The following is a 27,982-nucleotide window of genomic DNA, read 5'->3' as shown; positions in this document are numbered from 1 at the left end:
TTTTGTTTTTTCCTCAGCCTCATTTCTGAGGTCATTTGTAGGGTGAGAAATCATACGTAGGAGCCAGGGTCTTAAGTGAGCACCTGGTTAAAGGGGAACTGCTCTGTTCTGGTTGCGCTGTGAGGTAGTTAACAAATAAAAAGCCACGAAGTCTCATGTGATTCAGCTGATGTTTAATTACAAGGAACCCAGGTTCTTACACGAGGCAGGAGATGGGAGCCAGCAGTTCCCCACAACAAGCCTTTCCGGCCTGAGTGGCTGAGGCTAAGGAGATGGGGACACATGGAACACACGGGTGGGGTGGGGGCTCTGGCACAGTGTGTCCTGCCCAAAGCTGAGGGTAGTGGCCACTGCGGATCTGCCTCCTCGGCTGGCCCAGGCCTGCCATCACTCCACGAGGTAGGACTCTGTCTCCTGCGGTCGCATGTTGGGTAACACATACAGAGCCACAGCTGCAAGGGCCAAGAACACCATAGGCTTCCACATCCCAAACATGTTCTGTGGGGACCAAAGACAAATGGTGAGTGCCCAGCCTTCTGAACTCCTCCCTAAGCTAGAGATCCCCTGCCTTCTGGTGCTGGAGAGATACCTCAGAAACATCATCATGGTCCAGTCTCTCTTATCTCCTGGGTAACCGCTGCAGACAAATGTGGGCTTAGTCATGGCACCACTAGGTATCTGGAACAACACTACGTGGATGACCTGAGCTGGCTGCCTGTATTCATGCCCCGTGAGGTGAGAAGAACCAGCTCCTGCATGTAGGAGCAAACTCAGAAGCAGATTTCAGAGAATCCAAACGGTTGCAGCAAAGGATCGGATGCCACGGCAAGAAAAAGAGGGTAAATTTGGGCCCCTGGGAAATGCAGCAGCATCATTAAATGCTTGACGGAGGAAAAGTGAACTCAAGAGGATGATAAGACTGTGGGGGAGCGAAGAAAGTGCACCAGAGTACAGCAAACATGAGGTTCTTAGGCAGCCCAGACCGTTTGTGGAGAATGATGTCCTTGAGGGAGACTGAAGGAAGTTGGTCACTGGCCCAGGGAGGCAAACACCAGGGTCATTAAAACACCTCCTTGGAGAAAACAGGAGAAGTAAAGAGCAGGCTGATGGCAGCCTGCTGTACAACCATTTGTACGTGACTGATAAGCTGGATGAGGGCCTGGAGAGGAACACTCTAGAGGCTCGCCCTCACCTGTAACCTGGGTGAAGATAAGAAGGTGGCTGGTCACCCCTGAGGATGAGGTGAAGCTGGCTGCAAAAGTGAGTACTTTGAAACCACAGGGTCAAGATTAAAAATAAATGCAAAGCTTCATAGGGGAGAACAGTGGACAATGGACTAGATCTAATAGAGATGAATGGAACATTCTGCCTTGGATCCAAAAAATCAACTGCAGGCAGAGAAAGGGGAGAGAACGCTTAGCATATGCAATGTGCAAAAGGCTTTTATAAACAATACATGAAATAAGTTAGCAATGTGATATTAGTTATCAGAGAGCTAACGTGATCTGAGGCTGCACAAAGAAGCTGCTGTATGGTGTCTTCCTACTTACTTGGGAGCAACCAATGAAGAGAGACGATAAGGAGGAACAGGATTGGAATTTTATCTGATGCTAATATTAAGTCCTTAGAATCTGATTCACAATTTACTGGCTGTATTACATAACCCCTCTATGCCTTAGTTTTATCACACGTAAAATGATAGCTACCTCAGAGGGTTATTGTGAGAATTAAATGAGTTAATACTTATCAGATGACTAAACAGTGCCTGGCATATAGTATGCATTATGTAAGAGTATGCTCTTTTTATTACTTATGTGGTGTTTTATCATTTATAAAGTACCTTCATATAAATGAACTCATCTGTTCCTCACATGAGGAAGCCAGAGGATTTATCATCCTTTCCTTACATTTGAAGAAACTAATGTTCAGGTTATGCATTTTGCCCACTGGGACTAAGCTCTAAGAAACAGAGACAGACTCACCCAAGGTGTCTGCCCGCTTGTCAGCCACACTTTCTACTCTACTCTGCTGCCTCAGTTTCTGGATGGGAGCTGCATGCTGGGCCGTAGCCAGGCTCTGGGTATAACAGGCTCCTCCAAGAGGACGCTTACCCAGGAGTTCCTTCCTCTCACTCTGGTCAGGCCCGGCTCGGTTTGAGTTGGTGAAAGGTTATGGCTGAATGCTTTGGGTCTCATCCCACACGGACCCAGAAATCTGGGAGTGTACAGGGAGGAACAGGTACAGGGAGAGACCCCTCTCACCAAAGGAGTTAAAGACTGACCGTGGTGAGTAACTGGAATGTCTAAAAGAAGAAAGGAGAAGGGTTGAAGAGAAAAAAAAAAAAAAGTGAGGAGGAAAAAAGGCAGGACAGAAAAGGAAATAGTGATAAATGCTACCCACAAATGCTCCAGCGGTCACTCTGAACCTATGCAGTGAGCCAACTACACTCCATTTACAGGGATGTGAGAAGAGAGGGTGGGGGAGTGGGAGTGGCAGGGGGAGCGTGGGAAAGGAGCCAAAACAGGCCAAGAGAGAATAGTTTATGGGTCTGGAAGGGTTCTACCTTGGGCCATGAGACTACATTCTGCCTCCTGAATTTGGTGCCCTGTTGACAGATCAGATTACGTGGACTGGTGCCCAGAATATATCAGTTTGGCTCCCTGAAAACACTGCATTTCTGGTTAGTGGAAACTTCTCACCAATACCACATTCTCTCCAGAAAGCCTAGCTTGGGAAGCCAATTACAATAGAATCTGACCCCCAAAAGGGATGTGGCATTCTTGTTCTGATTTTTTGGAGACTAGAATCCCCAAACCAGAGAACTTCTCAGTAGAAAGTACATAATATAAGAGTTTGATGCCAAGGCTGAAGGACGAATCGAGGTTCTCCTCATACAGATGACCTTCGGGGATCACAACTCTCCAGACCTCCTCTCTCACCCAAGTGGGGAGGCAGTGATTCCTTATTCTGCCATCCTGGGTAGTGACCGTAGTGAGAGCTTGGCTCTGGGGCTAAACAAAGACAAAGAGCAGCCAGGCCAGCCTTGTAGTCAGACATCAGCTCATCAGAAGTAGTCGAGGGAGCTTTGAAAGTAGCCACAGTGCTGGGATCATTCAACTTTTTCCCAGCCAGAGTACAGAAACTCAAACTATGTCAATGGCGAGCATTCCAATTCCGTGCAAGTTAGGGAGACATTCTCTGAGATGTTATGGGCTTTGCAGTAGCCCAAGGAAAAGCCAGGGCTAAAACTCAGACCTGACTATCACCTGTTGTAAAATGGCAAAAGCAAGAAGCAAGCGGCTCAGAGAAAAGGGAAAGTGGAGAGGCCAGGGCAACCTGCACCCTCCCTCTATCCCTCAGAAGGAGGGGACGCAATACCAGTACCTGTGTTAGGACGACGTCTCAGCCCACCAGCACCAGAGCAAAGCCGATATGACCACCAGGCCTACGAGAGGCAAGGAGAAGATGGGGGGATTGGGGGCAGGGGATGGCTGCAACATATCAAATGAGAAAGAGGCACGAGGAGAGACCAGAGATGAGAGATGGTATAAAAAGACATAAACACGTGAATCCAACAGATAATGAAGATGATAAAACAAAGGGAAAAGGGAAAGAGATCAAGAGGTTAAACAACAGGTAAGTGAGAGCAGCGGTATTTCTTCTCCGCTACTCGGGCCTGGTTCTTCCCGTGGGTCGCCTATGGGAGATGCAAAACTGCAAGGGTTAAGCAGCGGCGTAGGTCCAATTCGGGGCCACATTTTTGGCTTGTCATATCCCACTTATATCTTGTCAAGCAAGGGTTATCTGCACCTAGACCCTTCTTGTAGGTCAGTAACTGGAAAAGTGAAGCTCCAGAGAGTAAAGCTGGGCCTTCCGGATGAGCAGGATGTCTACTTTGCCTGGGTCACTCTAGGAAGGGCAGCCTCCTGCCAGGCCACCTGTCCCTTTGTTAGCCGCGTGTTCTGGCTGTGTTCCACCAAGTCTCAGTGTTCTGGGACATCCCCGAGGAGTCTGATGCTGTCGTTGTGAGACAAAACGCACTAAAACAAGCTAACGATGGAGAAGGGCGAGTTCTTGACTGCAACCATCTTCCAGGGAGAAAATGAATTTGCAGGCGGTAATACATATGCCAGCAGAGCTGCCTGTAAAAGATGCAGGACACACTGAGGCAAAGGGACACCTCCACATGCAGACACAAGGAATGTACTTGATTGTGATGTAGAAAAATCCAGTTTCGTGTTTAGAAAGCTGGCACATGAGGCAAGGAAATCTATGAGGCTCTGAACCAGCATGTGGCAGGGTATGAAGAATTCAAAGAAATAGAACACTGGGGAAGGGGCTGTGGTTACTCCTACTTTTCACATCCTAAACAATGGTTCTCTGCCATGAGGTTGACAGAGAACTGTAACTGGGTCCTTAGCCAGTGCTGCAGGCTGAACTGACTGAACTGCTGAAAATTCCAGATAACTTCGAGATGACTGGGGCATCCCACCACAAGAGACTTATTTTCTTCCCCTGTGTTTAAAAGGACAGAAAGAACCTGTACTGCAAACTGAGGACTTATTCAGGTTCTACTCAAACCCTTCGGAAATCAGAGCCCCCAGTTAACTTCAACCAGGGCAGAGATTCAGCTAGTTATGTTCCTGTATAGATGTACCAGTTGTTAAAATACAGAAATATTTTTGTACAGTTGGTACATTACCCAGGATACTCCCACCCGACCTCTCCAGATCCGGTAACTAAGGGGTCAGACCTCTGGCTGGTCTCCCAAGACCGGCCAACGGCTCTGCTGTAGAGACGGAAACATTTTATCACTTCCGATCGGCCCCGGCCCCCACTCTCATGCCCTGTAATATTACATAGAGCCCGGCAGGCGACAGCAGCCTCTCCACACCCCTCACGGCAACAGAGGTCAGCCCTAATAGGGCACCTCGGGAAAGCAGGACTGGGTGACTTGCCCAGGCTGACAGAAATGCGTGGTGCGGTGCTAGCGGAGGGTGAAGAACCCTCCTGAAGTGAGTAACGAGGGTTATTACCACATAAATGAAAGGAGGCAGGACTCCGACCGGCACGCCCCGGTTCCCAGAGAAGGTGCTTTCTGTGAGACAGTTCCACAGCCTTTCCCGCAGAGACTGCTCTCTCCAATCCCACCTCCACCTCCATTTTCCCCAGTGCGACGCCTCAGAGCTTGCTGGCCTCTACTCCTGTAGAAGTCCATCCAAGGGCTGGGTCACACCTGAACGCTGGGCACCTGCGCCCAAGAGCCCATTCCCCACATGATCCTGCCTTTGGCTGTGGTTACCTTTTTGCTCTCAGAAGGCTTGAGGGGGTTGCTTCCCTCTGAAGCTTCATCCTCCTCCTCCCCTTGGTCGTTGCCTTCTTCCTTACCCTCCTGGCTGTGGAACTCTTCATCTCTCTCCTCCTGGTCTTCTTTGAATTTAACCTCTCTAGGACCTGATGGCTCAGAAACTAGTTCATCCCAGGACTCCTTTGTTTCGTCCTCAATTGCCTCCGTTTCGTCCTCAATTGCCTCCTTCGTTTCCTCTTCTATTTCCTCTTTCGTTTGATCGTCCAAGGCCACGTGGCTGGCCTTGTAGTACAGCACCACCTCCAGACTCTGTGGGGCGGAGGCAGTACAGGATGGGGGATGCTGTTACCTGGAAAGATGACTACCCTCATGACGATGCTTAACTACCTCAAGAACACGCTGCTTCCCACAGTGCACAGACAGCACCGTGTCCTGGGACTGAACTGATGTCCCGCGCACAGTGGGGAGGGTGGCCACACCCAGCCTCTCTGGACCCGTACCACATCTATCTGGCCATTAGCCATTTCCAACCGTTCCCAGAGCTAAAGATTCTGCACCTCAACTGCTGCTTCCTACCCTTGCCTGGTGACCCCCCATTTTATCCAGTCCTCTTCCACCTATATGTACACAACTGCTTTGAGTAAATCCCCCTCTTTCCATCCATTTGGTCCTTCTCTTGGGCATGTGACCCAAGAAGAACAACAGGGGCCCCAGAAAATTGCACTGGTCTAACTGAAACAGTCATCCAGCCTAGGGGCTCCAGGTCTGAGTGGTCTGTATTCCACTCTCCCCTTGACCTCACAGGAAAAGGGAGTACCAAACTGCTATTAAGATAGAACTACTCTAGACACATTAGAGATCCCAGAAGCTTCTCTGCAAATACCTCATCTGGTCGGAATGGTGGTGAAGGTGATTTTCCTTCCTAGGATCCCCTTTAACTTTCTGCTTATCTGGCTACCAACGTTACTACTCACCTTTCTGGTCTCACAGCTGACCTCAGAACTCTCCAGGCTTGGCTTGGCCACCTTTTTACTTTTAACCCCATTGGCATTCTTATTCACGTTCTTATTGCCATTCGTTCCCTTGGTTTCTTTGGTAACAGAGGACCTCTTCTCTTTGAGCTGGTGAAGCTCTTCCTGGCAGCACTGCAGCTGCCCCTCCAACTGCTCCTGCATGGCCAGGAGCCGCCCCCGCTCATCCACGCTAGCCTGGTACTGTAGCTGCAGCTCCCGCAGCTTGGCCTGCAGTTCTTTGATCTGTTGGTAGTGGAGGCCCAGTTATCCACAGCTGGGCCTACGTGATCAGCCTGGCCCCTGCTTCAGAAATCTCCCTGCTAAAGCCCAGGGGGACGTAGATAATACAGAAAACATTAAACTGTTGAAAATGAGCCTCTAAAGCAGTTTTAGAGGTTCTCCCTAACTTGAGGCACTTGATGACTTACATCTAACATGATCAAAAAAGGATGACTAAAATTATGTTTTTACTGTGAACTGTCAGGGGAATGACAAAAGGGCTAACCCCTTCTGAACCGTGGGGCTTTATTACGTAGTTGTTTTTGATGGGAACTCCTACTTTGCCCAAGCTATTTCTCTAATAGGTACAATCATTACTATAGGAACTGTGTTGTATACTCCTGAGACTGGACCTGGGCTCCTGCACCTCACCCTGGAAACGGAGGCAAGTGCCAACCCTGCTCCCTACTCCCTGGTTTTGTCTTTCCTGGCTTCTGGCAGCACATCATGGCCTCCTTGGGCAGGTCCCAATACTAAGCAACCTAGGCCCACGTGTTTCTTGCTCTCTGAGCCTCTCCCATGCGTACAGTGACCCCCACTGGACAGAGGACTACTCTTCGTCAGAGACGATGCCCTCCGTCCCATTCCTAGCAGATGCACAACACTCTGCTTGGCATTATGAGAGATCCAGAAGAAGACACAGCCCTGTCCTTGAGGTGCTTACAATCTAGTTGAAGAGAAGAGACAAGGTGGAATACACACAAACTAAAGAAAATTGGAGGTAAAAAAAATACAACTCTATAGAAGTGCTCTAGGACAAAAGAGAACAGATGTGGCAAAGGGGAAAAAAAAATCATTCAAGGAGTCTTGATGATCAGTAAATCCCAGCACAGCGGGCGCCTGAGAAATGTCCATCAGTGGCACAACAGCCTGCCCAGCCTCTTGGGGTTCAGCCCCTGCTCTGTCCCTCTGACCAGGAGGAGGGCAACTGCACAGAGCTGGCAATGAGCTCCTCTCTCTCTCAGCCTCTCTGAAAGGGCTCCGACCTCCTCTGGCTCTAGGGACTCCTACCTGAAACCCTGCCTCCCTGGTAGCAGTTACCTCGTGCTCCTCATTTTGGGAGGCAACAGTCTTCTCCAAGCGTTCCACGCGCTCCTTGAATTCCTTCTCGCAGGCATCCAGCTCTTCCTTCGGCCCTTTCTGCTTGTCTAGCAGGTTTCTCATCTGCTGCCGCAGCAGGTCGTGCTCCTCCTGGCTGAGCTGGTACATGGCCTGCACTCCCTGCAGCTTGATCAACACCTTGGCAACCGTGTCCTCAAAGCGCTGTGGAGGGCAGGGGAGCGATGACGGCACCCTGAGGAGCCCCTGCACTCCGCCCACTCTCTTCGCTAGGCCCTTTCTTGGGTACAAAACAATGGCCACAAGGATCTGAAGCTGCCCGGGGGAATCCTGTATTTCTTCCCAGAAAGAGCACCATGACTGTGTTGATGAAAAGTCCTGAATCTTAGACTTCCATCCCGATGGAGCATCTCCGTATGAGGCGGGCAGAGTACCTCATTTATTTCCTGTAAGTTAGTTACCCTGCTCAGCTCTGAGCCCACTGCCCACTTCACCTCTTGTGCCCTTCCCCGTGACTTCTCTCTTAATAAGACAAGAACCTTCTTCCCCTATCTGACCTGACATCTGGTTACTTTTACCTCCATATCTTCAGGATCGGCAAGTTCGCCGTCCATGCTGCTGCTGACGTAACTCTTGTGACAGGTGTCAGAGCTCCTGCTGGTGCCGTAACTCCTCTTATAGGCAATGCTGCTGCTGCTGCTGCTGCGGTAACTCCTCCCACAGGACTCCCCAGTACTGGTGCTCCTGTCATAGCTCTGGAGGACGCTCTCTTCGCTGGCCTGGCTGCTGTTGTAACTCTCGTGACAGCTCTCGTTGTCATCAATGTTACAATCTCTGCGACAGTTCTCGTTGCTGGTGTCCGTGGTCCCATAACTCTTCTTGTACGACTCAAGGCTCATTTTCACAGAAGGGGACTGGACTTGGAGCATGTGCATTTCTTCCAGGCAGAGCTGCAGGTCGGCCTGCAGCCTCTTCCGCTCCTCTAGAAGCCGCTCCTGCTCCTGCTGCCGCAGCTCCTGCTCAGCCTCACTGGCCTCGTACAGCTCCTGCAGAGACTGCATCTGGGCGATGATCACCTTTGACTGCCAGGAGTGGGCGGGGAAACAGCATCGTTACCCTAGACACTGCAGTCCTTCTAGCTGCACCCCTCCTGGTGCAGACATCTGAGAGCACAGGTCAGAGCACTGCACACCTTACCCTCCCGTCTCACCACAGCCTAGATCTTTGACTTTGCCTACAGGTAACTGGCATGTGTCAATTTTTTGCTCACTGGAGAAAATCTCCCTGGGACAGATAGTCCACGATTTCTGGCCTCCCATTTCTGCTGGTTTCCATATGCTCTGGTAACTTCCTATCTCACAGGAAGCAGCACTGAGTGGATCTCAAGGTCACTCGGGCTCCCTCCCCTTCCCTCTTCTCAGTCAGGTGTATCCATTATCCTGACCTCTGGGGCTCAGTCCCCTCCGCCACCCGCAATTCTAAAATCAGCCCTGGCCTTGAATATGAGCATATGAAGAACTTCTTCCTCAGAAGATGCAGACTTGGAATCAAGGTCTCACTATAAGTCCCTGTCGTAGTGAGGGACTCCTCCTGCCTCAATTCTGAATCTGGCCCCTGGGCATGTTTCCCAGGCCCTCGGGGCCTGGCTTCTTGGGAGCTCATGCCCAGGATGAGATCTGATTGGTTAAGGGAATATTTTATACCTGGTTCCTGGTGTCTGCTATCCGGGCTGAAATCTAACACCCCTGGAATCTGACCAAATCTCAGTTTGGACTTCCGCTATTCCCTACATCTATCTGCCTGTCTAGGCTAATACCTGAACAAATAGATTGAAATTGAATAAACTTCAATTTCAATGAATTGAAACTGTCTACCTGCTCTTCCTTGCCCCCACTGAGGCCTCAGACCAAATGCATCTCCCAACCCTGAACAGACTTGTCTAGAAATCTCCTTCAGTGTGACCTCAGAGGCATGACCACTTGCTGGTGCTTGAGACCCATGGATTCTCTAGTCCAACGCCTCTGACCAGGGTTATTGCCACAAAGTTCCAATGAAGACAGTGAGGTCAGTTCCAAGAACCCCACAGGCTGGGAATTCTTCCCTTGGAAATAAATGGACTCAGATTTGCCTCATGTAGAACGCCAAAAGGTTACAGATTTTGGTCCCTGGAAAGCTTCCTTCTCGATTACCACCGAGTTCATGAGGAAAAGATGGCATGTTTAGAGTCAGTCCTAAGGGATCCAAACAAACGCTAAGTTGATCTACTTCCAAATACGTCTGGAAAATGAGATGCTGAAGAGATTGAGTCAAATCATCAGGAGATCACAAGCTTCCAGGTCCTCTGGTTTCTAAGTGTTCACAGTGCTTCAACTGGGCATCCATCTGAGGGAGCAGCTAAGGCCGTACCTAAAGCCACATCTTAACGAGCCCCTGAGCGGCTGCGAGGGTGGAGCTCTAGCTTCATCCTTGCGCCTGGCAAAACAGGGCTTCGGAACTCTGACCCCTCTGTGGCGCCCCCTTTCCCTACAATGCTGTTGCCCCCAGAACTATCTCCCTGCCTCTTGCTATAGTTACCTTGTTATGACCACATTTTGAGGACTTAGGCCATTTGGAGTCCTTCGGATTCTCCAACACTTCCCGGAAATCAGACTCCTTGAAACGTTGCAGCGCTCCGTGCAGTTCTAATTGTTCTTTTAATACACTTTCTTGATTCTGTATCAGTTTTTTCTGCTTCTCCTGCATGCCTTGGTAGACCATCTGTAGTTCACCCAGGTCTTGTAACTTTGTAAGGAGCTCCTGACTCTGTGAGGCAGAGTGGAAGGAAGAGGGCTAGAACTGTGGTGGTTACACAGCAAGACCTCTGCCTCCTTCCTGCTTGGGACCCTTCCCTTAGGGGGGCTGGCTCTGCACAGCCCATCTGGGACAGGAGGGGAGTCTCTCTTTGGAGACCTGCTAGTTGAGTAGTAACGACCTCATATGTTTGGATGCATTTTGCAGTTTGCAAAGTGCTTTCAAGTGCATTTTCTCCAGACGGACTGAATATCTAAATATAAAATGCTGGACAGATTCCAGAGTATAGGATGTATTTTAAGATTTAGAGCCCTAATCAGCTATATTGAACAGTTTTGTTTGAGGAGGTTGGTGAGAAAGGAAGGAGTGGTTGGTTAAGAAGAGAAAAAGTTCCATCCCCACCCTTTTACTTCTCCCAAGTACAGTCACATCTGGGCAGCTCCTCACAGCTAGCAGCAGCCCCTGGCTGTGATTACCTTGTGGAAGAGACCAGATCTGGGGAGCGGGAACGTGAGCCTGTGCAGCTCTTCGTGCAGCTGGCCCTGCGCCTCCTGCATCCTCCTCTGCCTCTCCAGGAGCTCGCACTGCTCCATCTGCAGCTGCGCCATATCCTTCTGGCTGGCCTTGTACCTCTCCTGCAATTCTGTCAGTCTGAAGAGCAGTGCGTCACACTGTGGACGGGGCAGGGCGCGCAGGGGTGCTTACTCTGGGAGGCAGGCTCCCTGGCGTTTCTCTGCCCCGTACGGTCAGCAGAGCACTCCGTGTTCTCTTACCTCTTGTGATTCACCAGGGTCTCCCACCCTGTAGTCACCTTAGACTGATCACCCCAAGCCGCACTGCGCCCATACAGGCCTAGATGCTGAATGCGAACCCCAGCAGGCTGCTCAGGACTGAAGTTTGGCTCTGCTCTAAATTTTGCCTACTAGTTCTTTCTGAGGGCAGTTTTCGAGGGAGGTTATCAGCGCCCCTCCCTTCTCATTTCCCCACCTCCATTTCCTCTGGTAGATACTATTTTCCCACCCTGCAGGGAATTCTAGTTCCTGTTACTCTCCAGTTGTTTCTGTAACTATGCTCCTTACCAATAAGGACTTACTTTCATCCTAATTTTCCCCATTTTTGTTTTCATAATCAGCTTTAAGAATCTTTAGAGAAGTATGAGCTGTTGCTGAATTTGGGTTGAGAGGACTAAATCATCCCATGATTCCAAAAACCCAAATCTTCTAGTATCAAACTAATCTCAGTGTTCTTTTAGGAGAGGAGAAGAGGCTGGCTCTGTATGCCAGCATGCTTCTCCCTTCCCATAGTTTCTTCCACTAGGAGAGAAAGTGATGAGCAAGTTATGGACCCCCTGGACCTCTAAATGGAATGGGAGGGGCGGGGCGGGGGTGGGGAAGTGAGCCTGGCTGTAGAAAGGCAGGTGGACTATTGGGGCAGCCCATGTAACGACCCCAGTTCTGTGTCTTCTGAAGGCCTTTCCCTGGGGATATAGCCTACTGTTGGCTGTGGCAGGAGCTACTGAGTATTCTGGCAGAAGGCGACTAGCTCCACCATCTTTTGGAATCTTGCACCTTTTTTGCATCATGCTTCAACATTTTTCCATTTCCTGTCAGTGGTCAGGAGCTGAAAGTACTCAACAAGGCTAACTAATAATGACTTGCATTTTACACACTATGGAAAAAAGGGTAAGTGAAGAAGGAAGGCCTTATTTATCACTACCAGGATTTTTTTACTAAAAGAAAGTGAGATAAGAATAGTGTTCTGTTCAACTTAAAGAGGGTAAAATTCAAGTTTAACTACTCTGAAGTCACAGAATAAATCCTGAAAAAGCCTAGGTCCTTCTAATACCCAATTAGCACTCTGGGCACAGACCATGCCTTTTGACGAGAGCACCTACTATCTGCCTCAGAAAACTGGACCTTCTCTTTCTAGTTCTAACAATCATAGTTGTGTATATGGGCCTATGTATATGTTCTTTTCCACGAATGACAAGATATCACTACAGTTCTAACAATAAGGTATAAATGTCTACACAAATGAAATCATGTGTGAAATCTTCAGGTGTTCAGACTGGATCCAGAGGTATTGATTCTACTAAGCTGTGGCTTGGGCTCAAAGTCAAGGTCAAGGCAAGGTTTTAAAGTTAACAGCATGGGGCTCTGCCTGTTTTCTGCCTTTCCACATACATCTGTGATTGGACAGGAAGTCCATCAAGCCTCTTGGTTGGATGACTTCATCTTTTGCCTCTATACCTCCTCTCTCCAAGGCTCAGGAGATCTCACCTCTCTTAATTACAATTACCTTATCAGCACACTTTCCCTTGTCCTCTGGGATGGACTGGGTGGTCTTGAGCTGCTGCAGCTCCTGCCGGCAGAGCAAGAAGTCCTGCTCGAGCTGATCATACATGTGCTTTTGCCGCTCCAGCGCATCCTTGCTGGTCTGGTACAGCCGCTTCATCTCCTGCAGCTGGGCGTGCATCTCTGCATTCTGGGGCAGGGGAGGCAGACCCCGCCATCATCCCAGAAGCCCCCGCGGCTGCACTCTCTCCTCTCAGGCAGGGACTAAAGGGTCCTGTCCTTTCCAGTTCCAATTTCATCCCAGCAGGGACCACCTGAGATGGACCAATCCCTAACAGGCTCTACACAGAGACCTGGGACTTCCTCTTTTGGAAGGTGGGGAAGGGAAGCGGCCTCCTTTTTACAGCTCTTTCTGATTTAAAATCGAAGGAAGCTGAGCGCATCGTGACCCTTTGAGATCACGTTTCCATGAAGCACTTTTTTATCTCCCTCATCGACAGCTCCTCCACAGAACTCCACCACCCCACTCCTCCTGTGGACTTGTCCTCTCATGGGAGGCTCTGCCGTGCTACGTTCCCCCTCACCTGAAGCTTCTTTTACCTTCTCTCTGCTCTCTTGGAAGGAGGCCACGATGCCCTTGAGGTGCTGCACCTCTGCCTCGTGGCAGCGCAGGCTGTCTCGCAGCTGCTGCTGCACGGCCAGCAGCTCGTCCTTCTCACACATGATGCTCTGGTACTGCAGCTGCAGCTTCTGTAGCTGGCACTGTAACTCCTGCGGTGGAGGGGGCCTTGGGCAGTACCTCTGGGATCCTTAACCCACTCACGCTTCTGCTTGAGTCACTCTCAGACACAGACAGTCTTGAGAATCCACTTCTCCCTGCCCTGCACTTACGGGTGTCCTCTCACCTAACAGAGGACTCGAGGGCGGCTGGAGTTCTGTACCTGTGGTGCCGCACAGGTGGCAGCTAGAGCTATTTCAGCACTCAACTCTTATCCCCCTCCCCCCAAACCTCTGGAACCTAAGTGGCCCCTCACCTTGGGGTCATTGTTACCTTCTCACTCTGGCTTTCTACGACTGTGGGTTTCATATCTTTGAGCTGCTGGAGCTCAGCCTCAAGTTGTAGCTGTACCTTCAAGAGCTCATTCTGCTCATCCTGGCTAGCATCATACTTTTGCTGCAGGGCACAGAGTCTGGTCCTCAGCTCCTCGCCCTGCGGTGGGGAGGATGTGGGAAGAACGGTTACTCTCGGGAATCAGCAGACCCCTCTCCAGACCAGAGTGGTTCCTTTCCAGACGCAGACATCTTGAGGCACTCCCACAGGCCTATGGTTTAGTTTCTTTTCTGCGGCACACACTCGATAACGACTACCATTTCTAGAATGCAATGCTGTGTGATTTCTCCAATTGCTCTCTGGTTGCAGGGCAGGAGTCAGCAGAGCACAGCCTTCCTCTGCGTTCATCCTCCCCGGCAATGGCGACTCCATGTAGGCCCTTCTGCCCTCCCCGATGCCCTTCCCCTGTCAGTGTTTACCTGGGTGACACTGTGGGAAGTCTGAAACCGAAGGACCTCATCCTGTGCACACTTGAGCTCCCTCTGCAGCCGCCTCTGCTCCTCCTCACTGGTCCGGCGATGGTGCTGTAGCTCTTGCAACTCCCAACTCAATTTCTTACACTGTGTGGGAAACGCAACAGGAAGGAGGATTTACAACAGGTACCATAGGCTCTCTGGGAACAGGCTTGGGCAGAGTATGTCATTCCTTTTACCGGAATATTCAGTAAAAGGCAAGCAAGTGAGACCCTGGAGTCCTATCTCTTGCCACAGCACCTGCCTCCTTTGTCAGCCTCGTGTCCAAGGAGATGCTGCGGCCACAGGCCAGGAGAAGGTGGGAGCGAGGCCGTAAAGGGGCCTGCCTTTCCCTACCTTGTTCTGCATGTCATGCATCTGCTCCTCAGCTCCCAGCAGCTGCTGTCGCAACAAATGCATTTCAGGATCAGGCTCCAGGAAATCCTCTTTTGAAGTCTGAGACTCTGCTGACTTCATACTCCCTAGTGCTTGGGACTCCAGGCATCTTTCTGTTGCTCTTAGTGTCCTGTAATCCAGAACCCCAGAGTCACGTTTGGGAGAGAGCTCTGCCCGGCATCACCTGCCAAGTGTGCTTGGTCCTGATGTCTTCATTTTAGGCAAAAGGAGCCTTCTATAGTGATTCACCTCTCAAACACACCTAGGAGATTATAGAAAAAGTCCCCAGCACCTCAGTCTGCAAAGGCATGTCTGGCTCTGGGAGACCCTAAGAGTACTAATCCAGTCGGGCTCAAGGCTGGGCCTGGAGTCACGCCAGCTCCAATCTGGCGGTAATATACCATCAGACTGAATCATGCCTGGGAGGACAACAAAGGAATTGCTTCTTATCTGCTCTAGGGCAGAGCAAACCAGACCTAATGCCTAGAATGGAAGAAAACTAAATTTTAGAACTCAATCAATTCTAGTCCTGAGACATCTGGGTTGGACCCCAAGGCCTACTTCTTGGCAGCATCCGTATCCTTTGGATACCAGGGAAAGGACTGGCTCACCAGGACCGGAGGGAGGCTCATTAGCCTGGCATCTGCCTTCACCAGTTCTACTCAGGGAAAAGCCCAGTCCTAAAGAGCCCCGCCAGCCTCCAGGCTGTACCTCTCACTCTCCAGATCCGCAAGCTGTCCTGTGAGGCTACTGTTGTTCTCTCGGAGGACCTGGTACTCCTCGTTCAGGAAGTGGTAGCGGTCCCGCAGTTGCTGCAACTCTTCTGCAGAGGACAGGCAGAGAGGTGAGATCCCAGGGAGGAAGCAATGACGACCAGCCCACAATTTTCCTGCCTAGAAATCTGGCTGCAGAAAGCTGAAGAGTTTCTTTTTCTAAAGACAGATGAGATACCACATGCAGAGGCTTAGAAGGTAGGGCCCGGAAAGTTCCGCACCGCAGTGAGTCTTTATCCTCTTTCAGTTAGCTGCCCTTCTTTTCAACTTCCCAGAAGATTGCCCTGTGTGCCCATCTTCAAAACCCCAACCAAGGGGTTGGGTAGGGGTGGCAGGGGGAAAAACACCAACCAAGACAGCCTTGAGATTTTTAGGAGCTTGCGAGGGTTTCAGTAAGTTTTTGGTTTACTGAATTTAAAGTTTCCATTCAACTGTTTACAGTTAGTTTCCTCTTACACTTTTAGTACAAAAAGCTGAGAGTGTTAACTGCCAGATGTCATACTGCCAGTGCCGGGCTTTCAGAGACAACCCAGGCATCCTTTTACTTCCTTTATTACCACACCAAATCCATCGGCCTGCACATGGCCAAGAATTCTTTCTAATGATCTTTTATCTCTGACAAAAAAGCCCACCCCGACCAAACCTACAAATCCTCCATCCGCAGGCATCAGCAGAGATCTGGTTGAAATGTCCCAGCACATGTCCCTAAGTTCCAGATACCAATACTTTTTAATGCTGTGATAATAGAAACACCCATATCTGTTTTGTTTCTTCATGATTAAGAATTATTTCTCTCAGAATACTGCTGATATTTAGAGAACACTAGCTTGCTCGAATTAGAATACAAGGCCTATCTTACCTGCTTTGAGATTCAACACCCTGAAATTCACTTCTAATGTTCCCTCTTTAGTCCAATCAAAAGTCCTCGGCATACTCCAGATTATCATAGAAGGAAGGAAGGAAACTAATCTTTAATGAAAACCAACCACGTGCTAAGCATTAGACTTGATGAGTCCAGCCTCGGGTTCAGTTGTATGTGAGTGCCTTCAATACACTAGGCATTTCATTTAATCCCCCAAATAGTCATATAAGGTTTTCTTTCTTTCTTTCTTTTTAAATAAACTTTTAGTTTTAGAAGAGTTTTAGATTTACAGAAAAGTTGCAAAGATAGTGCAGAATTCCCCGGGAGTGTTCTCACCTAGTTTCCCCGACTGTTAACATCTTCCCATGGGTACATTTGTCATGACTAAGGAATGAACACTGGTACTTTACTGTTAACTAAATTCTATACTTCATTCAGATTTTTCTACATTTTCCCTAAGGTTCTTTTCCTGTTCCAGAATCCCATGCAGCTATAAAGTTTTATTAATCAATTTTTATAGCTATGGAAACTGAGGTCCAGGGAGATAATAACCAGGCTATTTGTCCTGCTAATTAGCAGAGCTGAGATTCTGAACTTGGGTCTGTTTAACTCCAGCCCAAGCGTTCCCACTGTGCTGGCCTCCCTCTCCTAGTACACCAGCCCAAAAGCGCTTCTGAGAGGCCTGCTACAGCTGGGAAAACTTGCAGTTCTTTGATTCCTCGTTGATTGCCTCTGCTTGACCTGGCCTAGTACAGGGCCTCGCATTATACCTAGATCATAAATCTAGCCTCAGAATAAAGGCAAACGCTCTGATGTCATGAAACCTAGCAGCTAGCTGGGAGACTGAGCAGAGCTCTAAGCTTTTGAGGACTCACGTATTACTGGAAATAACCTCTGTTCCTCTCCAGCTGTCTTGTGCTCTGGTTTGCTGCCCCCTAAAGCTTCTACTTGGGGAGGACTAAAGGAGGCTAAAAATTAGCATTGTGGGCATTCTGGGACTTGGGAGCAGGACTGGGAACCCCTCACCCCAACCCACACAGAAAGTGACCCAAGCAAAGCACCACGATGCCAGGGCAGTGGGAAGCTTTCCAAGGTGACAGGCCCCTATACGCCCACCCCAGAAATGGAAACTTTTTCAGGAAGGGCTTTAGCATAGGCAAATCAACAAATGCCCAATGGCTCTCTGAGGAAGAATTCTCAGGGTACAGCTCCATGGTGCTATTTCTTACACCATTACAGACTGGTTATATGACATCAAGTTTTTCTCTCTTACAGTCTTGAATCCAACATGGAAGCTTTTTCTAGAGGCTCCCAATTCATGATCTAAGCCCACCTTCCACCATCTTCTTGCGTACTATTTCCCTCTGCTTGATTTCACTGACAGACCAGGAGGAGGGCTGGTTTTCTCATACCTTGCATCTCAGAGAAATCTGAGAGACTTAAACTATTGGATACGTCAGAGTTCTTCATTTCTATTTCTGCACGGAGGGAGGTGATCTCCATCTCATACTCTCCTCGGATGCGCTCCATGTCCTCGAGTTCATTCTGCATCCGGCAGAGATCCTCCTGCAGGGAGGCTATGTCATTCTCATGTTCAGTCGCAGAGTCCTCCGCTGCTTGCCGCAGATTCTGGATCTCAGCCTGGGCCAAATGCAACTCCTGTTCTATTTCCTGAAGTTCACTTTCTTTTTCATGCTCTAACAGGGAAATCTCCTCCCGTAGAGACCGCAGCTCACCTGCAAAGCCCAAAGACGATCTTGAGATGATCAAGAGGACAAGTGAACTAATCTACCATATTCTAGAAGCACAAAGTTAAAGGCAGACTTATTTCTTATCTGGAAACTCCCGACAACCTGCTCTCTACCCCATCAGAGAAGTATAGCTTCACCTGATATGGAATAAAGGGAATACCTAAGAAGAGAACAGAGTGAATCTATGTAGCAAGGTGCAGTAGAAAAGTAGATCTTGAGGTTTGGCATCAAAAACAAATTAGGCTCCTCCAAACGAAAAGTATTAAGTGCTTCTATGAAATCGCCTGACAGTTAAAGACCAAACCTAATTTACAGCATTTTACTGATGCCCTGAGTCTTTCCAAAAAGCCCCTTACTAAAAAAATTTACACAGACTATTCTCATCTATTCAGTCTGGGAGCTTAGAACTCACAGAGCCTCAGATCTCCCATGAACTGCCTGTGTAAGTACTGGTCCCAAAACAATGTGTATTTAGAGCTCACAGCTGAAATTCAAATATAGGTTCATCTCATGAGAAGCAAACATGGGAAAATAACCTAGATGCCAATCAATAAGGGATAGCTTAAACTGAAGAAGGTAAAATAGAATGCTGGCAGCCATTTAAAAGAAACTGGCAGATCCATAGAGAAGACATGAGAAAGTTTCCATAATATACTAACTAGGAAGAAAAATGAGCTGTAAAATACATGGTATTATCTTATTTTTGCAAAAAATATTCATATGTATAATATATAACACAAATATACAAAGACATAGAAAAAGATCTGGAAAGATATATGTCCTAAACCATACAGCACAGCTGCTTCCGAGGAATGAGACAGCATGTGAGAGGGGCTTTTACTCTCCACATCATATATATCAGTGCTGTCTGACATTTCACAACAAGCCTATATTTTATAATAGGTTTTAATTTACAAAAGAAACGTGTCAGAGCTCTCAGTATCCGTGGAGCATCTCAAGGTTTCTGGACAGACGTACCCATCCAGGATCAGGAGACTAAAAGTGGAGCGAGAGTAAAAGGCACTGCCACCAACAGAGAATTCAAAATTTGGGAGTCAGGATTCAGGAATTAGTGAGGATTGGATTGGGAGGGTCAGGACCTTCCCACAAACTCTTTGCAAGGCACACTGTCCCCATCCCTTGCCCCCAACTCCTGTTCATTCTACTCACCCTTCAGATTTCAACTTTCCCTAGCCTCACCCCCAACCTCCTCAAAAAATTAAGCAAAGCCCTCCATTAAATGCTCTCATAGCCCCTTGTACTTTTTACAGTGCGTGTGTGTACATAAAACGTTGGTCTCCACTTGTAAGCTTCATGAAGACAGGAAACATGTCTGTTTTTCTCACCATTACAGGTTCAGGATCTGCCAGAGAACCCAGCATAATGCACTCAATAAATATTTGCTGTATTCATGCATAAATGAGGCAGGGATACATCTAGTCCACACACTTTTACTGAGGACCACGGGTACAGAATTACATGTTCGGGGTGGGAGGGAGACTCAAGAGGGAGGAGATATGGGGATATATGTATATGTATAGTTGATTCACTTTGTTATACAGCAGAAAGTAACACACCACTGTAAAGCAATTATACTCCAATAAAGATGTTAAAAAAAAAAGAATTACATGTTTGGATATTTTTTTAAAAACTAGAACAGAACATGGAGGTTTGAGAATAAAAATTTGGACACACTGCAGACATAAATGCTGAGCGGACCAGGTGTCTCGGAGGCGAGGGTACGGGGTGGGAGTGGCACGGGGGTAGGTCTCCTGCCAACCTTACACGGGCGGCTCCAGCCACATCTTTGCCAGTCTCTCCTTCTCTACAACCATCCTAGCTGTCTCCTCTCTTCAGTCTATTTGACAAGTATTAATTGATCACCCCTGTGCCAAGTCCAAACATCTCCACTTAGATTCTCTGACTTCCTTCCTGTTTGAAGGAAACAAAGCCCTTGCTGTTTCCACTACTGAACGGACACACAAGTCAACCGGCCATTAGGATAAAGGCCTGGGTGGGTTTTCTGTTGGAGGGCTGACCAACCTCTACTTCCCCACTTTGCCCTCAATGTTCGGGTTCAAAACTCCCTTAGGTTCTCCTCTGGGGTCTAGCCCTAAAAAATGACATTCTCAGATGCACTGGGGAACGGAGAAAGGTCGCGCTCTGCCTCAGAAAGCTCTTAACTAGAAACACAGAGGGGCGGAGGGGTGGGGCTTGCAGAAGGCCCCAGGGAGGGTCTTATCGGGAAGATGGACGGGGCGGGCCGGCTGGGAGGTGGAAGGGCCTGACCAGGGTTCTGAAGAGCTGGCGCCGGTTGACAGTGAAGCTGGGGCCGTCAGGGCGAGGCCGAAGACCCGGGGAGGGGGACACAGTGAAGTCAGTTCTCACTCACTGGTTATGGCCTCCATCTCGCCGGAATCTCCCTCCTACCCCGCAAGTGGTCTCTCTGGGGGGGCCTCCCGCCGCCAGCCGGTCCCAGCCCCCAAGGGGCTGCGGCGGCCGGAACGGCCTCTCAACACCAGCTACCTCTGAGGCCGCGCGCGCCCCCTCTTGGCGGAAACGGGCAACGCACGTGCGCAAGGACTCCGTTTGCTCCAGCGAGGTGGGGTTTGGGCGCCTTCACCAGACCCGCAGCCCCACCCCCATCCCCGCGCTCAGATGAGATCCAATGCTCTACTGGATCCTTTCCTCCATCAGATCAACATGATCTACTGTGACCCATCCCCCCAAAACCCAAACACCAGAAGCTCTCCCTTGACTTCATTTCCCTTATTTCTCTGCTTCTCTTCAAGACATGTCTGCGGGAATTATGGGTACTCACCTTCTCCATTTCACCTCCCCTTTCCTCTTCGATCCTGATACAATCAGGCTTCTATCTTCACTGAAATGTCTCAGAGCCCTCCATCTCGCCAAATCCAATGGCCATCTTACTTGACTTAGCAACTTCTGACACCACTGATCACTGTCTCCTTGAAGCACTTTCTGCTCTTGGCTTCCAGGTCATCAGATGCCTCAGTAGTTCCTCCTACCTCAGTCTCTTGTTCATTTCTCCTCCTCTATTGGACTTTTAAATTCTAGAGTAGCCCTGGGACTGGACCCTTTTCTCTCCTCTTTCTATATCTCTCCATGTGATTTCATGGTGATCTCCCTTGGATTCAAATGTCATCTATACGCCAATGACTCCCAGATTTATATCTCCAGTCCTGATTTCTTCCCTGGTTCTAGATTCATATACCCAGCTGCTTCCTTAATATATTTACTTAGATGTCAATAGCCATTCCAAACTCAACATGTAGAAAACGTGTCTTAAATGGTTCCTCTAGCCCCAAAATTTGTTCCTTGTCAAGCTGTCCTCATTCCAATAAATGACACCACCATCTATTCCGTTTCTCAAGGTAAAGTCATCTTTCATGTCTCTCTTATCCCCCAATCCAATTCAGCAAGTCCTGAGAACTCCAACTTCAAATTACATTCTCAATCATCTCCATTTCTACAGCACTGATCCCTCTAATCCAACCAATCACCATCTCTTGACTATTGCAGTTATTTGCTGACCAGATTCACTGTTTTGACTCCTTTCTCTTCATCCAATTTCCATACAGTAGCTGAAGTGCTCTTTTAAAAAAGTAAAGTGGGGACTGCCCTGGTGGCACAGCGGTTAAGAATCTGCCTGCCAAGGCAGGGGACACGGGTCCGAGCCCTGGTTCGGGAAGATCCCACATGCTGGGGAGCGACTAAGCCCGTGCGCCACAACTATTGAGGCTGCGCTCTAGAGCCTGCGAGCCACAACTACTGAAGCCCGTGTGCCACAACTACTGAAGCCCACACACCTAGAGCCCATGCTCCGCAACAAGAGAAGTCACCGCGATGAGAAGCCCACACACCGCAACGAAGAGTAGCCCCTGCTTGCCACCAGCCCGCACGCAGCAATGAAGACCCAACGCAGCCAAAATAAATAAATAAATAAATAAATTTATTTTAAAAATAAATTAAAAAAAAAAATTAGCCAGCCTCCAGCCCTGGCTAATACCCTCCCATGTTTTTCCACTATACTTAGAATAAAAGTCAAACCTCTCAGCTGACCTATAAGGCCCTCTGTAATCTGAACTCTGCCTGCTTCTCAGAACTCTCTCTTACCCAAGTCCTCCACATGCATTTTGCTCCAGCCACAACAGCCTTTGTTCTGTCCCTCAAACACATGAAACTCATTCTTGCCTCTGACCTTCTGCAGTTGCTGGTTCATCTGCCTGGTGTGCACGTCCCTCAGATCTTCCTCATTATTCAGGTCTTAGCTCAAATGTCCTCTTCTCAGAGGACTTTTATGACTACCATATAAAAAATAAACTGGGCTTCCCTAGTGGCACAGTGGTTGAGAGTCCGCCTGCCGATGCAGGGGACACAGGTTCGTGCCCCGGTCCGGGAAGATCCCACATGCCGCGGAGTGGCTGGGCCCGTGAGCCAAGGCCGCTGAGCCTGCGCATCCGGAGCCTGTGCTCCGCAACGGGAGAGGCCACAACAGTGAGAGGCCCATGTACCGCAAAAATAAAATAAAATAAAATAAAATAAACTTCCATCTTACCCCATCTCTCCATATCATATTGTTATATTTTCTTCATAGCATTTATTGCCACCTGAACTGGTGGTGTTTGTCTATTTTCTGCCTCTCCCCATTAGAATGTACTCTTCATTAGGGGAGGGATCTGGTCTATCTCGTTCATAGCACTTCCTCCAAGTATACAGACACTCAATAAATGGTTGACAAAACATTTAAATTAGCCCTATTTTACAGTTAAGGAACTGAGTCTCAGAGAGATAAAAGTGACTTGCCCAAGATCACAAAGCTTGTTATGTGGCAGAGCTGGGCTCAAGAATCTAGGTGACCTGAGACCAATGCTCACACTCTTTTCCCTGAGCAACATAGCTCCTGCAGTTTCTCTCCTTCCCCTCCCCTCCCACCTCAGCCTGTTTATTGTCTACTTTTCCTGCATCTACCTTTGCTTACATCTTCTTTCCTTTCTCTTTCCCTCCTCCTCTCCCACCTTGGCTTGCTCCTCTCCAGGCCTGCTTGCCGGCCTCCCTTTTTTTTCCATTTATAATTCTCTTTTGGCTTGATCTCAGTTCTCCCTGGAGAGTCCCTGCAGTTTTCTAGGACAGCTCCCAGGAACCTTCCAAAAGCCCACAGATGTAACAAAACCTGCCTCTTTATTTGGCGGCGCAGTGGAATGTGGGACGACTGCCTTGCTGCTTCCCAGACAAAGGCACGTGGGTGTTAGAAGAAAGGGCTTTTGGGGCCACCAGCTCGGTGTTAGGGAGCAAAAGAAGCATTCTCATCTGCCTCCCTTAAAAGATGCAGAGAGTCCCCTCCAGTCACTTCTCATTGGCTCACTGATCTTCCCATGATGCCCTTGGAGGGACAAGCAAAAGCAATCTGGTTTGGAATTCAACCTTGACTACCTACCTGTGGCACTGACCAGGAGAACAAAGAGAAAAAGGGATGCAGGTGTGAGGGGGAGAGACTGAGGAGAGAAAAAGGAGAGAGCCTCGGAAAGGGGGTGAAATGGGAGGGCAAGAAAGGGAAGGAGGGGGAACAGAAGAGCCAGTTAGAGGTGCAAAAAGAAAGGAAATTAGGTAAAGAGGAGGATGGAGAGGCAAGGAGAACAGGGCAAGAATAGTAGAAGAAAATGAGGAGAAAGTACTGCATTCGGTTCCGATGGTCTGCTATGTCTGCTATGCCTCAGCCAAACCCTCAAGAAAAAAGTACTTGGATGACCACCTGCCCTCCAGTCCAAGCGCTAGGACTTACCTTGGAGCTGCTGAATCTGCTTGGTGAACACCTCTGCCTGCTGGGCGCTGGCCAGCCGCTCATCCTCCAGGAGCCCTGCAGTGACGGGGAAGCGGGCATCAGGCCTGGGATCCAGTGCCTTTGGGCCCAGGCCCTCCGGCCCCATCACAGGCACTCACCCTGCAGCTCCAGCGAGTCGTCCTCATGCTGCCCTGCCAGTTCCCGGGTCTCCTCCAGCTCTGCCACCAGCTGCAGCACCTGAGCCCTCAGCTCCTCCAGCTCTGTCTCCGTGAGGCTCAGGCCCCGGTGCTTGCCAACCGACAGGGAGCCCACGCTGCCACCTTTCTGCACTTGATCATCCTCTTCTTCCACCTCTTCTTCCTCTTCTTCCTCCTCCTCTTCCTCCTCGTAGAGAGCTGGGAGTAACACTTCCCCTAGGAGAGACCCACCCCCCGCCACCAGCGAGTAAGAGCCAACTTCCTTTCCACAGGCCTTAGAGGGCCCTCCAACTCACTGTCCCAGGGCAGAGATGGTATAATAGTGCCACCTGGTGTCCCCCAAAGAGCCCCTGGGCAGGACGTGCATGCATGAGGAGGCTTCAAGTGTGAGAGTCAAGTTTGGAGGTAGCCCATCCCCCTCCCGGGCCCTTTCTGGACCAATGTTGCCCCTGGTGGCCTCCAAGTACTGCCTTCAGGCAGACTGGGCAGCCAGGTGCTGGCTCAGCTATGTGAAGCTGGCACAAGGATACCTGCTTCTTCCATCCTCGTCTCTGGGTAGCAGGACAAGTAGTCAAGAAAGATTCAGACGCTGGGTGTATCTTTAAGCCAAATAGGGCAAGAATTATAGTTTGGGGGTTTGTACAAAGTTTACAAATGGTCCGGGTGGCTTGTGAGAAATTAGCCTTTCCATAATAAGTAAGGGTTGCCTGTCAGCAGGTAGAGAAAGAGAACATCTGAATGAAATGACTCTAAATGTTTTATTGGACAAACACTGGGGCCCTTTCAAATATATTCTATCGAATAGTCTTTTTGGAATTTTCTACCAGGTCCACTTTTCTTTTCCCTGCTGAGTGTCAGGAGATCTCCCTGCTGACCACAAGGCAGTTTTAAGGGGGAAGTCATAGGTTGTACTTGGGTGTAAAAGATAGCCTGACATTTTAACGCGTTAAGAAACTGGGGTGTGCGAGTCCTCAGCCTCTGGCTGGCGAGCACGCCCTCCTTTGCTGCAATGCAGTTCCTCTAAATAGAAAATCTTATCTGGATGGCAATAGTTTGCTTTGTTTTAAAATTTGGAATCTCTGATCTTTGTCCAATAACCACAGTCTAAGGTTCATCTGGGACCCCTTGCATCATCTGTCCCCCTTGGGGGAGCAGGATCGTCCATATTGAGTGTGCATAGGGACCCTTCACAGGAGTCCTGGAAACAGGACCAGCATCCTTCCAGGCTCCTGGTGTTGGTGGGGATACATGTGTGTTGGGAGGTTGGTTGGCCTTCTCACCAGCCCTGCTCCCAGGCTCCCTCTTTCAGGCGGTAAGATAGCCTAGAGAACCAAAGCCACAAGGCTTCCATTTGAAATTAGTGGTGGTGGCACCAGAAAGACAATTCACATGCTCACTTCCCTGCTTTTCAAAATAAGAGACAGCTTGGGATCTGGGTCTGGAGGCAGTGAGAACAAACCCCCTGCTGACAGGCTGCTTCAAAGCTCTGTCCAACAAGGCCTCTTTCTCTGTCTGGCAGCTCCCCTGGGACACACAACCTGGTTACCTGGTGATTAGGACTCCAAAGGGATGTACCCTGAACTTCCCTCAAGCCCTGAGCCCTGAGGAGGGGTGGAGGGGGCTGAGCTGAACTGGGGGGAAGGGCTGTGTCCTGGCTCAGAGTTTTGGGGGTCAGAGGGAGGAAGGAGAAGTGAAGGGAAATTGGGTGAGGGGGATGGAAAGAAAGCTTTTTGGGAAAACTCACCCTCCATAGCTTGCATCCCCCGCCGTTCCAGGGACCCCCAGCGTTGGCCTTTCTTCCTCTCACAACCCTCTGATACCTCGTAGGAGCCTGAAGTGGTCACTGTGGGTCCTGTGAGAAGGAAGAGAGGAGGGATTGTGGGATGGTAGGGGCGGCTGGGGAGCAGCTGGCGGGGGGAAGGGACACACCTTCTAGCCCTTTGGAGCCCTGGGTTTTTCATCCCGGTGGAAGTACTTGGCTCACTCTGCCAAGAGCTGCAATTCTCCTCCCCAGGCCGCCCCTCACGCTGGGTCTACGGGGACACCGCCCTGCACTGCCCAACGTCTCCTGCACCCCCGTTCCAGGCTCCTCTCCCTTGCACAGGCATAAAGGGTGTGTGTCTCTTTAGCCCAGAGGGGACAGGGGGGAGATGGGCAGGGATGGCAGAGGGCGCGACCCAGTACAGAAGAGGCTGAAAGGCTGAGGTGGAAGGGGAAGGGGTTGATGGCGGGCAGGGGTCATGTGGGAAGGGGCTCTGCACCGGAGCCGCTCCCTTCCCCTACATTCTCTCCCTGGACTTCGTCCACCCCACCCCCGCCCCGCGCTCAGAATAGTTGGGGGTCCGAGCGGGTGCAGGGTTTGGAGCCCCCAGGGCTGGAAGCACCGTTGGTCTGGAGAGACGAGACTGAGAGGGCTCAGGGGAGAGACTGCCAGGGAGGATGCGGCCGGTGTGAGGAAGACCCAGCCCGGAAAGATGGAGACCGGGCCTGGGTGGGAGGCGGGATGGAGGGAGGAAGACTTAGGACGTAAAGGTGGGGAGCAGCGGAGGGCGGAGAAGACGTGGGGGTCTGGAGGGAGGAGAGATGGAGAAGAGGAAGGAGCGGCGATGGAGTGGTGAGGGAGGGGCGCTCTGACCTGGGCCCGGGCAGCTCCAACCCGCGGCGCCCGCGCCGGCCCCGGCGCCCGCGTCCATGGCCGCTCGCGCCGCCGCCGCTGCCCGGAGCAGACGACGCCGCCGCCGCTGCCGCCGCCGCCGCGAGGCCGGGGACCGGAGCCGGATGCTCAGGGGAAGGGAGGGCGGGCCGGCCGAGGGGGCGGGGCCTGGCTGGGCCACCTGACACCTCCCCCGCCGCCGCCCGGAAGTCAGCCCACCACCGGAGCTCCCGGACCCCGTGCCGGCGGGAGGGTACCGGGAGGCCGAGCGAGCGTGTCCTCGGACACGCCCCAAGGCCCGCGCCGAGGGAGCGGCCAGATGCCCTGGTTTGGCAGTGGGTCCTGCTGGCAGTTGGCTGAGCTGGGAGACCGCTCTGCGCCATGTGTCAGGGTCCCGTCCTGCTCGGTGATGGGGGAGGAAAACCACAAGGATGGACAAATCCTCCCGGCCTGTTTTCTCCAAAAGCACGGATGCTTACACTCCCCTCGCTTCCTACGGAGCAGGTCGGAGCTGCCGCCCAGCTCGGCAGTAAGCGCGGACCCCCGGCCGCCGGCCCCAGCCTCAGAGCTGCGTGAGGGCAGGAGGAGGGAAACCAAGGCCAGGATACTCGAACCTCGGGGCCCTGATCCCTCTGCTGTCCCCGCGCCTCCACCAAGCCAGAAGCAGGGACCCTCTTAAGAGGGGCCGCTCCGTGGCCTTACGCAGCCCTTAGTGTCCGAAGAGCGCTTTTCTCCACCGCCTGCCTTCCCACCTGGCTCCATGCCCGCGGGGCTGCGAGCCATGACCCTCACTCAACCTAGCCCCTGTAGCCAGCTCACAGTGGGCACTGCTGATTTTCACTCTCATGGAAGGGAGATGTGAAAGCTCAGAGGGCTTATTTCACTTACTTCATCATTCATTCAAGGAACGTCTACCGTATGCCAGATCTTGACGAAGCAATTGTTCTCACATCTATGCAGGTCTCAGCCAGGAAGAAAAAAAAAAAGGGTACACTTGGGAACCGGGGCGCCCCAGCACATCCAGAAAAGCATTGGGAGGTTCCTAAGCCAGGGGCACACACCAATCCCTTCTCTTGTGCATCCACGCACAAGGTCATTGGGCATATATTGTCAGTGTCACCCCCCCAGGCTCCCAGGTTCACAAGATCTCTATATTCCTCAGAAAGGAGCCCTTCTTTGCCTGGACACCCCCTACTTATCCTTCAGCACTCAGTGGGGAGTCATCTCTAAGCAGCTGTTCC

The 27,982-nt window shown here is 50.4% G+C and overlaps 1 protein-coding gene across 8 annotated transcripts; it reads right to left on the bottom strand.

Moving 5' to 3' along the window:
- Positions 1-153: 153 nt before the first annotated feature.
- CCDC136 (coiled-coil domain containing 136) lies at positions 154-27,780 on the bottom strand. Of its 8 annotated transcripts, XM_060020846.2 has the most exons (19): positions 26,724-26,873; positions 25,833-25,940; positions 24,050-24,304; positions 23,892-23,966; positions 17,750-18,073; positions 15,414-15,525; positions 14,664-14,832; positions 14,274-14,414; positions 13,795-13,953; positions 13,344-13,514; positions 12,748-12,933; positions 10,926-11,120; positions 10,234-10,461; positions 8,238-8,741; positions 7,642-7,863; positions 6,283-6,564; positions 5,303-5,617; positions 3,385-3,491; positions 154-498 (listed from the first exon to the last, which is right to left on the bottom strand). In XM_060020846.2, exons 1-18 carry the CDS (start codon positions 26,779-26,781, stop codon positions 3,390-3,392), a joined length of 3,606 nt encoding a protein of 1,201 aa, XP_059876829.1. In that variant the 5' UTR covers positions 26,782-26,873; the 3' UTR covers positions 154-498; positions 3,385-3,389. The 8 variants fall into 8 exon arrangements, with proteins under 8 accessions (XP_059876829.1, XP_059876830.1, XP_059876828.1 ...); XM_060020847.1 differs by lacking the exons at positions 3,385-3,491; positions 26,724-26,873 and adding an exon at positions 27,630-27,780; XM_060020845.1 differs by lacking the exon at positions 3,385-3,491.
- Between the last annotated feature and the right edge of the window lie 202 nt (positions 27,781-27,982).

The sequence above is a fragment of the Delphinus delphis genome, chromosome 9, assembly GCF_949987515.2.
Source record: "Delphinus delphis chromosome 9, mDelDel1.2, whole genome shotgun sequence".
NCBI classification, from domain to species: Eukaryota; Metazoa; Chordata; class Mammalia; order Artiodactyla; family Delphinidae; genus Delphinus; species Delphinus delphis.
Note: the sequence above shows the minus strand (reverse complement) of the source record. Positions and strands in the feature narration are given on the sequence as shown.

What these genes read in the sequence shown, in the direction of transcription:
- CCDC136 (XM_060020845.1), bottom strand. Translation starts at nt 26,781, where the DNA reads ATGGACGCGGGCGCCGGGGCCGGCGCGGGCGCCGCGGGTTGGAGCTGC. An exon ending in GCAGATTCAGCAGCTCCAAG is followed by an intron (nt 18,074 to 23,891) that starts GTAAGTCCTAGC and finishes TGGGCTTTGCAG; the next exon opens with GTGAGCTGCGGTCTCTACGG. An exon ending in CAAAATGTGGTCATAACAAG is followed by an intron (nt 8,742 to 10,233) that starts GTAACTATAGCA and finishes CACTCCTGGCAG; the next exon opens with TCAAAGGTGATCATCGCCCA.